Source organism: Jaculus jaculus, chromosome 7 (assembly GCF_020740685.1).
Source record: "Jaculus jaculus isolate mJacJac1 chromosome 7, mJacJac1.mat.Y.cur, whole genome shotgun sequence".
Classification (NCBI taxonomy): Eukaryota; Metazoa; Chordata; class Mammalia; order Rodentia; family Dipodidae; genus Jaculus; species Jaculus jaculus.
Window position 1 is genome coordinate 86888885 of NC_059108.1, and position 12244 is coordinate 86901128.

Genomic DNA, 12244 nt, shown 5'->3' on the forward strand with positions numbered 1-12244 from the left:
CAAATTTTGGAACAAACATTAAGAATTTAGCTAGTAGGACTGGTTAGTGATCACAACTGAGGGGTTCTGTTTAACAATTAAGCATTATTTTTACATATCTTTACCCATAAAACCCCTTTTCTCTTCTCCCTCCCCTCCACCTAACCCGTGGCGAAGCTAATGCCATGCCTTCTGTTTGCCTCCATGAACCACTAACACAATCATCATCCAGTAATTCAGATTTCAACATAAATTGATATATGAACAATCATTTGACCTTCATTGGGCTAATTTTTTAAAAATTAGGATGTTAGGATATTAATTCAGTGTCCTTCAAATCTGTGCTCTCTGGAATCCTAATGCTGGGGACAGTCAATATATGCAGGAAAGGTGTTTTGTGCTTTAAAAAGTTTAGAAAATATCTGATAATGTAGTTTTGTTGACAGGACTTCATAAAGCATTCAAAATGTTGGGAGACATTTTGAATCTTTAATATTTTCCAATTTATACCTACTTATATCACTTAGAAAGTATTCTGAATTTGTGTATTAGCTTGGAAAATGGTAAAAACTTCACAAATCAGTTTTCAAGAAAATGGAGTTTTCTGCTATTTTAAAATAGTATTGTGATGTTTAAGTTCTGCTGTCAATTTGATATGGTTAGGAATCCAGAGACATTCTTCTTGGTTGAATCTCTGAGGTTACTTAGAGGAAGGATTGACTGAAGGAGGAAATACTTCCTCCAGAGTGAGCCCCACCCCCAAAATGGGTGGCCATCCAGGAAGGGGGTTTTATGTAAAGAAGCTCTGGGAGAAAGAATCCCTTCCTTTCACCTGGCTGACAATGCTGCCTGCTGGTTAGTGCCTGTTCTGCTATCCTTCCACAGCATTGGAACCAAATTTCCTCAGCCTTCCAATGTGGACTGAAGAGCAGCGTCCCTCCAGGAAGCCTCCAGGCCTTCAGTGCTGGATTGGGAATGCTGAGACATCCAGCTACTGGGGCTGAGCAGCTACCAGGTTCAGCCTACAGAATGCTATTGTTGAACTGCCTTATAAACTAATCCAATAAATTCCCTTTTAATACAACTCATTCTATCCATTCTGTTCCTCTAAAAATCCCTGACTAATACAGGTATGTTCCTTTCGTTGCTTTTAAGTCTTAAGAGAAAAGTGAATTTTAATTCAAGCTAACTTTAATTAATTCTGTTTTGGTTGATGTTACTTGGTTTTTTGAGGTAGGGTTTCATTCTAGCCCAGGCTGACCTAGACTATGTGGTCTCAGGGTGGCCTTGAATTCACAGTGATCCTCCTACCTGTGTCTCCCAAGTGCTTGGATTAAAAGCATGCACCACTGGGGCTAGAGGGATGGCTTAGCGGTTAAGGTGTATGCCTGTAAAGCCAAAGGATCTGGGTTCGATTCCCCAGGACCCACGATAGCCAGAGGCACAAAGGGATGCAAGTGTCTGGAGTATGTTTGCAGTGGCTGGAAGCCCTGGGGCTCCCATTCTCTCTCTCCTTCTCTGTCAAATAAATAAATAAATAAATAAAACAAAGGAGTGTACCACCATGCCCCACTAATTATGTTTCTACTTTTTTTTTTTTTTTTTTTTGGTTTTTCAAGGTAGGGTCTCACTCTAGCTCAGGCTGACCTGGAATTCACTATGGAGTCTCAAGATGGCCTCAAACTCACGGCGATCCTCTTACCTCTGCCTCCCGAGTGCTGGGATTAAAGGCGTGCACCACCACGCCCAGCTATGTTTCTACTTTTATGTGCACAAGTATAAAAAAGCTAGTAGCAAACACACTTTATCAACACAGTGAGTTTGAAGGATTATGTGTGCTTTAAATGTACTCTCTCAGAGATAATCCACATTTCCTAAGATGATGTCAGGCCTGGCAACTCCTGTTTGTAATTCAAGCACTCAGGGTGCTGAGGATGGAGGACAGTATCAAATTCAAAGCCATCCTAGGCTACAGAGTAAAATCATCATTAAGAACAACTAACTGGGGCTGGAGGGATGGCTCAGTAGTTAAGGCGTTTGCCTGAAAAGCCAAAGGACCCAGGTTCGATTCCCCAGGACCCACATTAGCAAGATGCACAAGGGGGTGCAAGCATCTGGAGTCCATTTGCAGTGGCTGGAGGTCATGGCATGCCCATTCTCTCTCTCCCTTTCTGTCAAATAAATAAAAATAAAATATTTTTTAAAAAACTAACTGGGTTGGGGAGATGGTTCAGCAGTTGAAGACACTTGCTTGCAAAGCCTAATAGCCTGGATTCAATTCCCTAGTACCCACATAAAGACAGATGCACAAAGTGGTGCATGTATCTGAAATTCATTTGCAGTGGCAGGATGCCTTGGCACGCCCATCCCCCTCCTCTCTCAATAAATAAAGTAATAAATGAATAAATAAAATTAACATTGATGATCAATGTTTTTGTACAACATTTTGGTATGATCTAGATATTTAAATTTATCACTTTTTATCTTAAATGAGGAAAAGACAATTAAAAACTGACACAAAAATATTTCTGAGCATTATTCATAAATGTTTAAATCATTAAAATGTGTTTAAGAGGTAGCCTAACTGCCGGGCATGGTGGTACACGTCTTTCATTCCAGTACTTCAGAGGCACAGGTAGGTGGATTACTGTGAGTTCAAGGCCAGCCTGGAACTACAGAGTTAGTTGTAAATCAGCCTGCGCTAAAGTGAGACCCTACCTCAAAAATAAACAAAAAACACGTTATCTTTCTGAATTATATATTTAAACATAAAATAAAAAAATCAAACTGAGGGCTGGAGAGATGGCTTAGCGGTTAAATGCTTGCCTGTGAAGCCTAAGGACCCCGGTTTGAGGCTCGACTCTCCAGGACTCATGTTAGCCAGATGCACAAGGGGGCACAAGCGTCTGGAGTTTGTCTGCAGCGGCTGGAGACCCTGGCATGCCCATTCTCTCTCTCCCTATTTGCCTCTTTCTCTCTCTGTCGCTCTCAAATAAATAAATAAAAATGAACAAAAAAATTAAAATCAAATCATAAACTGAGGTGTTCAACCTTTTTGACATGGTGACATGACACTGTCATTTACAAAGTTGTTGGGCACTATTATGGGCTACATGAACTCAGCTGCATGAACCACAGATTAGAAACACTGCATTTTCAAGGGGTAAGCCTAGCCTACACAAGGTAGCATACACCAATATTTGGGAGGCAGAGGCAGGAGGATTAGGAGTTCAAAGCCATCCGTAACTATTAGTGAGTTCAAGGACAGCCATGTGACTATTTCTAAAAACCAAAGATAAAAGAGAAACTTAATTATGAACTTAAAAAAATATTTTAGCACTGAAAGATATTTGCCAAAATAGTAAAGTTTCAGACAAAAAATTATATAAAGTTTTGAATATTCTGAAAACATAAACAATCTTTCTGATAGTTTTCCTTTTTGAGAGAGATAGTGAAAGAGAGAAAGAGAGAGAGAGAATGAGGGTGTCAAGACCTTCAGCCTACTGCAAATGATCTCCAGACGCATGTGCCCCCTTATGGTGCATATGCAACATTGTGCACTTGCGTCACTATGTGTCTGGCTATGTGGGACCTGGATATTTGAAAATGAGTTCTTAGGCTTTGCAGGCAAGTGCCTTAACCATTAAGCCATCTCTCCAGCCCATGATAGCTTTTTAAAACAGGAAAATATTTGCTCAAACCAAACCTTTGAAAAATTAGTGGCCAAAACTCATTTTAAGTTTTCCAAAAAAGTAAAAAATGGCTTGCAATAAATCCTTTAATTATACACGTATAAATTTAGTGTCACATGTATGTGTGTATGATATAGGTGTGTGTGTGTTCGTGTGTTAGTGTGAGCACATGTTGTGGAAGCCAGAGAACAACTTTGGGTACTGGTGCTCATCTTCTACCTCGTTTGTAGGCAGTCTCTTGTTCTCATTGTTCACTGCTGGTCTCGCCAGGCTAGCTGATTGGCCAGCTTCCAGGAAATTCCTGTCTCTACCTCCCATCAATGCACTGGCATGCTGGGATTACAGAAGTTCATCACAGCTTCTGGCTTTTATATGGGGCCTGGGGATCTGAGCTCAGGTAATCAGGCTTATGAGGCAAGTGCTTTATCCACTGAGCCATCTTCCCTTCCTGTAAGTATACATATATTTTAAAAGCCAAAAGCAGGGCTGGAGATGGCTCAGCAGTTAAGGCACTTGCCTGCAAAGCCTAAGGACCCTGGTTTGATTTCCCAGTGCCCACATAAAGAAGCATGCGCATCTAAAGTTTGTTTACACTGGCTAGAGGCCCTGGAGTGCCCATTCTTTCTCTTTTTCTTTTTTCTGTCTCTCTCTGCATGCAAGTAAATAAGTAAATAAATAAAATACTTCTTTTAAAGCCAGAAGCAAAAGAATGTATCTAGACAGATGTTTATAACACACTGGGAGGTTCTTTCAGCTGTATCTAATTCATTTATAAGGCAGGAAAATTACTTTGTCCACCAATTTCAGGAATTAAATTATAATTAGACGTGAGCAAATATATTGCTACTCATGTAACAATGTACAGTGCTTGAAGAGAGTAATGAAAACACAAAATATTTACTTATTATAGCTAAGCTATATTTAATAAAAACATGTATCATTCTCTCCCATTCATTAAAATGTAAATTACTTCATTTATATAGTTTCTAATCTTCCCAGTTATGGCACTGGGAGCCTAAATTTTTATTAGTATAAAAAGTATTCATGGGCTGGAGAGATGGCTTAGCGGACCCTGGTTCGAGGCTCGATTCCCCAGGACCCATGTGGGCCAGATGCACAAACTGGTGCATGCATCTGGAGTTTGTTTGCAGTGGCTGGAGGCCCTGGTACACCCATTCTCTCTCTCTTCTTTCTCTCTCTCCCTCTCTGCCTCTTTCTCTGTCTGTCGCTCTCAAATAAAAAATAGACAAAAATTTTTTAAGTATTCGTGAATATATCAAATATTTATTAATAATCCAAAGTTCAGATGAAGACTAAATTCCCAATTTTACTTTTATCAGTAAGCAAATTACAAACTAATTAATTATAGCCTCAAAATAATACTTGACACTTCCCAATAACATGATAAAAATACTCTCAGCTGGGAGAAGGTTCAGTGGTTAAAGCACTTGTTTGTAAATCCTGCAGACCATGGTTCAAATCCCCAGTACCCACATAAAAACAAATGCACAAGTTGGCTCATGCATCTGGAATTTGTTTGCAATGACAAGAAGCCCTAGCCCACCCATTCATTCTCTTTCTTTCTCTCCCTCAAATAAATAAATATGTTTTTTTACAATACTTTCAAGTAACTGTTGCCTATTTGTGGTGGTTTGATTCAGGTGTTTCTCCCGCCCCCATAAACTTAGGTGTTCTGAATGTTAGGTCTCCAGCTAATGACAACTTGCAAATTAAAGCCTCCTGGAGGCTGTGTATTGTTGGGGGCGGGCTTATGGGTATTATAACCAGCTTCCTCTTGCCAGTGTTTGACACATTCTCCTACTGATGTCAGTCTGATGTTGGCCAGGAGGTGATGTCTACCCTCTGCTCATGCCATCATTTTCCCCTGCCATCGTGAAGCTTCCTTTCAAGTCTGTAAGCCAAAATAAAACTCTTTTTCCACAAGCTGCTCTTGGTCGGGAGTTTTCTGCCAGCAATGCAAACCTGACCATAACACCATTCAACATAGAAAACACAAAGCTATATCCAATAATTGAATGCGATAGCTCCCCATTTGACAAACACAAATACTGTTTTGTCATTTACAATATCTTCAAAGAATACCAAACATAAAATATATAGATACATTTCTGTACCTACACAAAGCAAATCCCAATTATCTTAACCCTGCTATTTTAAAAGAAACCTCTCATCTTAATGATGCTAAGGATGGGATGGCAGGAGGAACTTCATCTGAAATATCCTTATTAGCATAAATTCACCTTCACTTATAGATTCTTCAGTCCATTAGGAACTGAAGAGTATAAAGATAGTCTTAAAAAGAATCAAATACCACCAACAACCTCATTAAAAGTGGCAACTTTAGAAAAGCACTCCTAAATAAAAGTTCCCAATAATGTCCAAGTAAGTGTCATTGAACTATCATATTTTTCACAGAAAAGTATACTTGTGTTTGTTTCTGTCCAAAAGATGAGACACTATATAATTTGCATGTTTAAAAAAGTGAAACAAATCTATGGTGGTGAAGCACAAATGGCTGTGCATGTGGAGGCGAGGAGTGGGCAGTTGCTGACACACATACAGTAACTAGAGAACACTTAGGGATATGGAAATGTTCAACATTTTGACTGGGTTACAGCAACTCATTGAACTGAATCCAAGATGAATATGTTTTTATTATAATGTTAATTAAATCTTAATAAAAGAGCAGGCCATCCCACTAAGAGCCTAAAGCTTAAAAATAGGTAAGAATGTTTTCACATTCTTTGGGAGTGGAGGCTTCAGAGAATGTTTTAAAAATAAGCTTCCTTAGAATTCTACATGCTATTTTAACTAATAAAATGTATTGCAAAATAACTGTTAGGTTGTATGTTTTTCCCAATGATGGGCTACTCTTAGTTCTATATCTATAGAAGACAGAGAATAAATTACCCAAGAGTTAACATATTGTTAGAAAAACAATGGGAAATTAAGTCAAGGCTCTAATTATCTTACAAGTCATCTCTTGTGAGGCATCTATAATATAAATACTCATAACTATGTCTTTTAACCATTTGAGAGAGAACAATTCAAACATAAGGCAAAAAAGTGGCTTTTTATAACCAAAAATATTGGGCATTGGCACAGCACTAAACTTAGCACTTCCAGAATGAATTGTAAGAACAGCATTAGAGTTCAAAGAACCCCAAGTGTTGGTTTCTCAGTTATTTCCCAGTTTTCCGCACCTCCCCCAAAGAAAATAACTCTGAAAAGTGTACATGATTCAGCACAATTTGAAAGCAGAGGATTAAAAAGTGAAAAGGTGGTGCAGAAATTAGCAGAGGTGGCACTACCTGAAAGCTCATCAGAAAGGGGAGTGAGAACAATATCAGGCAAGAAGGGTTTGGAAGTATGGATCAGAACAGGAGCACTTTTAGCACTGCGAATATAGGCCGATGGCAGAGCACATTCACCAATGGATCGGCTTCTCATGGCTTCAAAAAAGGAAAAGAAAGAAGTGGGGAAGGAAAAAAGAAGAGTGACTATAATGAAAGGCTGTGTCACAGAAAAAGCAGCAACAGAGAAACTAAAAGATACAAAGGAAAGAAATTTTAAATTAAAACATTTCAGCAGAGCAAATACTGGCAAGCTGTAAAAAAAGAAATCAGAGAACACCACATTTTGAATGTAAATTCTAGTGTAAAAGCAGGACAGTGCTTTTTATTATTAACAATTACAATGGAATACCATTACATATAGCAGTTTCTTTAGCAAGTTTTCAAAACCAAGAAATGGAAAATTTGTTGAGTGGAAATAATAGAAAGTACTCAGTATTACTAGTTCAAAGCAGTTTTGGTACCATATTGGGTCATTTATCTAGGCAATTTTGAGTCATTCTTCTTAGCAAGGCTGAATTCTTATAATATATCATCTCTATCTTCATGATCTTACCGAGATAAAGTTTCCAAGTTATTAACAGTTCCTTTTCATAAAATTTTATGTAATTCACGACCAAAAAAGACTTACTTTCACACTTAATATTTGTTACTGGTAGTAGAATGTTAAATCAAATAAATATCTTATTTATAATGAAGTATAATAGCACAATTAAAATTTTTTAAGTAGAAATATTTATAGAAAATAGAATTTGCAATCAACATTAAGGATGAGGGTCTTGAGTCAGGCATGTTGGTACATGCCTGGAATCCTAGCCAGTGGGAGATGGAGGCAGGGAGATCAGAAGTTCAAGGTCATCCTCTGCTACATAGCCAGTTGGAGCCTAGCCTGGGTTACATGAGACCCTATTTCAAAAAAAAAAAAAAAAATTGAAAAAGAATCAGGTTCTTAGCAAAAGTATACAACTTATGCTCATTCAATTCACTAACATAAAAAACCTTAAAAGTATGTTTTTAAAGGTAAACTTTAATATAGGTTACTTTTCAAAAATTATATTTGATTGCATTGGATAATTTCTTAGAATAAAAAAAACTAATTCACAAAGGTAGAAAAATTTTAGTTCACTTATCAATTACTACTAAACTTCCCAGTGACTTAACTTATTTTAACAACTACTGACTAAATGAACTTGTAGGTCTTGCTATATATGAACAAAATGCTTAAGCAATATTGCAAATGCTTTAAAAAGTCACCAAGTTTGAATGTTAATCTCTCCTAGACTTCCCTGACTACCAGAGACAGGTTCCTGGTGCTGAATTTGTATAACTAAGATCAACTGAATGTTGACATCAATTCAAAATCCTGGACTTCCCTAATTCCAAATCTCTATGGTCAAGATTAACCACTCATTGAAACATCAAAGCTGCCTATTGTCCTTTCATGCTGCTACCATACAAAATTGTGTATTGTTCCCTAAAAGTGACCTGCTCTTCTATCACAGTATCATGGCTTTGAGTTACTTATGTTCTTAGTTATTTTCTTCCTGACAAACCTGATCAGTTTTAAAATATCTCAACTTGGGGCTGGAGAGATGGCTTAGCAGTTAAAACACTTGTCTGCAAAGCCTATGGACCCAGGTTTGATTCTCCAATACCCACGTAAGCTAGATGCCCAGGTTGGTGCATGCATTTGGAGTTTGTTTGCAAGGGCTAGAGGCCCTAGCATGCCCATTCTTTCTCTCTCTTTCTGCTTCTCTCTCTCAGATAAATAAATAAACAAGCAAACAAGCAAATAAATAAATAAAATGTTTTCAAAAATCTAAACTTCATCATACTTGAAATATCATCTCACCTTAGCTACTTTTCTGAAACTTCTTGTACAGCAACAAACAAACAAAAAAAAAAAAAAAAGAATTTTGACTTCTGCAAAGCTTGCAATCTATTTTTAGGTTAGCCCCTCAACTTTTTACATTCAAGAACAATGTCCTCTTTGAATGTCTAGTACCTCCTTCCATATGCTCTGCCACCATGAACTGTCATGATGGGTTGAAATCCTCTGAATCTCTGAGCCAAAATGAACGTGGTCAGAGCAGCATGAAGGTAACTAACATGAAGATGTTGAGTGGCTTGTCATATACTCATTGCTATTTTGATGTCTCTTTGGTAAGGCATCTGTTCAGATCTTTTGTCCACTGTTCAAGAACTGTTTTTTTTTTTTTTCCTATTGAGTTTTAAGATTCCTTGAATATTATATGACCAGTCCTTTACCCCTACCTGTGTTTTGCTATTTCATTCCTGTACTGTCTTTCTCTGAGCAGCTTTAAATTAACAAATGTTTCTTTCCTGGGTTGTTTATGATGCTGCATCTTAAACTCATTGCAAAACCTAAGGATTCTAGACTTGTTCTCCTGTTATCTTCTAGATGTCATACTTATATGTTGTATATTTAGGTCTACGGCCATGTTAAGTTTTGAAGGGTGGGAAAGTGGAAGCTCTCTCTATATAGATCTATTTTCTTTACATGTGAGAGTCCAGTTGCTACAGCATTTTTTTTTTTTTAAGATCACACTTTGTCTACTGAATTGTCTGTGCTCCTATCAGACATCACTCTACCCACGTTATACAGATCTGTTTCTGGAATTTTTATTGTTTTTTAATTTCTATTTTATTCCACTTACCTATTGTGTTATCCTTGAACACTGACCTGATAACTATAGTAAGTTTTGAAGTCAGGCTCTTTCACTCTGAATTCATTCTTCAACTATTCTTCATTCTTCATTCTTCAACTATGTTGACTATTCTGGGTTTTTGCTTTCCCATATAAACTTTAAAATAAGTTTGCCATTACTCACGAAATAATTTAAGAATCTAAGATGGCACTGAATTCACTGATCAAATTGAGAAGGCCAGACATATTGCCAATATTTTCTATCTCTTCACTTATTTGGCACTTACCAGAGGTTTGTTTGGTTTTGTTTTTTTTCTTTTTTTGGGGGGTGGTGGTTGGTTTTTCAGGCTGACCTGGAATTAACTATGTATTCTCAGAGTGACCTCAAACTCATGGTGATCCTCCTCCTTCTGCATCCCCTGTGCTGGGGTTAAAGGCATGCAACACCATGCCTAGCTTCACTTACCAGAGTTTTATTGATTGACTTACATAGAACTTGTAGGTTCTTTAGATTTATACCTATTTTTAGAAATTTGGATGCTAATGCCTTTAATTTCAAATTTTAATTGTTTACTGCTGCTATGTAAGAAACAACTAACTTTAATGCATTACTCTAGTTTCCTACAACCTTGCTAGATTTGTTTGTTTAGTTCCATAAGGCTGTTTCTGGCAGATTTTCTATGACGTAATAGTCACCTACAAAGATAAATTTGTTTACTCCTCCCAATTTGTACATATTTTCTTGTCTTAGTACATTGCAAAGACTACTAGATAGGAGTGGTGAGAATGGATATCCTTGTCTTATTGCTGATCTTGGAAAAGAATCTAGGCATAGCAGCAGCACCTGTAATAGCACTCAGGAGAATAAGGCAATAGAAAGCAGAGCTTGAAACCAGCTTGAGCTACACTGAGATACTGTCACAGGGCTGGAGAGATGGCTCAGCAGTTAAAGACACTTGCTTACAAAGCCTGACCACCTGGGTTTGATTCCCCAGTATCCACATTAAGCCAGATGCAGGCAACATGATGCATATGTCTGGAGTTCATTTGCAGCAGCAAACGGCCCTAGTGTACCAATCCCCCCCCCATGTCTCTCTCTCTCTCTCTCCCTCTCTCTCTCTCTCTCTCTCTCTATCTCAACTAAACAAATAAAAATAATAACTTTTTGGGCTGGAGAGATGGCTTAGCGGTTAAGCGCTTGCCTGTGAAGCCTAAGGACCCCGGTTCGAGGCTCGGTTCCCCAGGTCCCACGTTAGCCAGATGCACAAGGGGGCGCACGCATCTGGAGTTCGTTTGCAGAGGCTGGAAGCCCTGGCGCGCCCATTCTCTCTCTCTCCCTCTACCTGTCTTTCTCTCTGTGTCTGTCTCTCTCAAATAAATAAATAAATAAATATTTAAAAAATAATAACTTTTAAAATAATACTGTCTCAAGATAATAATAAAAAACTAGTTTCATTAAAGTATTATATTACAGGTAGATATGTGATAAATTACAGATTTATCAAGTTTAGAAAGTTCCCTCCTTATATTTAGTTGAATTTGAAGATGTTGATGTGATCATGAGTTTTCTTCTGCTGCTTGTTTAACAAGATAGATTGTATTAATGTAATGATAGTCTTGAGGAGTTAGGATGTATTCCCTCTAGTTCTATTTCCTGTTGAGAAATTAATGGGAATTGTAACATTCACAACAAACTAAAACTCATCTGAGCTTGGTACTTTGTTTCAGAATATTAGTTGTGGCTTCAATTTCATTAATGGTCTGGTCAGAGTTATAAATCTGTTATTCATTGTGTAATTATGCTATTTTAGCCAGGCTAGCTGGCCCTCAAGCTTCTGAGAATTTCTCTTGTCTCTACCTCCCACTCACCATTGTGCTAGGATTACAGAAACCCACCATAGCTTCTGTTTTACATGGTATCTGGGGTTCCAAACTCAGGTACTCAGGTTTGCACAGCAAGCACTTTTTCCACTGAGCCATCTCTCTAGTCCTTTTAAGTGGAATTCTTATAGATAACATGTTGTTAAGTCTTTTTATCTTTTATTTTTGCTTTGAGGTAGGGTCTCACTCTAGTCCAGACTGACTTGGAACTCATTTGATAGCTCCAGGCTGACCTCAAATTCACAGCGATCCTTCTACCTCTCCTTCCCGAGTGTTGGGATTAAAGGTGCGCACAACGAGCCTTGTTTTTTTTTCTTTAAACATTAAGATATTCTGTTCTTTAACTGCTGTAGTTAGACCACAAATGTTTAAAGTGATTACTGATATACTTGAATTACTAGTCAAATCAACGTTATTATTTTTTAACTTTTAAAAAATATTTATTTGTATACTTATTTATTTGAGAGGGGGAAGAGAGAAACAGAATGAGTTCACTAGGGCTTCCGGAACTGTAAACAAACTCCAAATGCAAGTGCCACCTGGTGCATCTGGTTTACATGGATACTGGGTTATTGAACCTAGGTCCTTGGGCTTCGCAGGCAAGCACCTTAACTGCTAACCTATCTCTCCAACCCTATGTTGTTTTTTAT

The 12244-nt window shown here is 37.7% G+C and overlaps 1 protein-coding gene across 8 annotated transcripts in view; it reads right to left on the reverse strand.

Annotated features, from left to right (window-relative positions):
* Nucleotides 1-12244, reverse strand: part of Ralgapa1 (Ral GTPase activating protein catalytic subunit alpha 1) — a 271828-nt gene that overhangs the window by 162225 nt on the left and 97359 nt on the right. For 5 of the 8 annotated variants that reach the window (XM_045155392.1, XM_045155387.1, XM_045155386.1 and 2 more), the window contains exon 17: nt 7004-7144. The exons of the other annotated variants lie outside the window; for them this stretch is intronic. In XM_045155392.1, coding sequence (XP_045011327.1) covers nt 7004-7144 — 141 coding nt within the window. The remainder of the gene's footprint in view (nt 1-7003; nt 7145-12244) is intronic. 8 annotated transcript variants of the gene reach the window in all.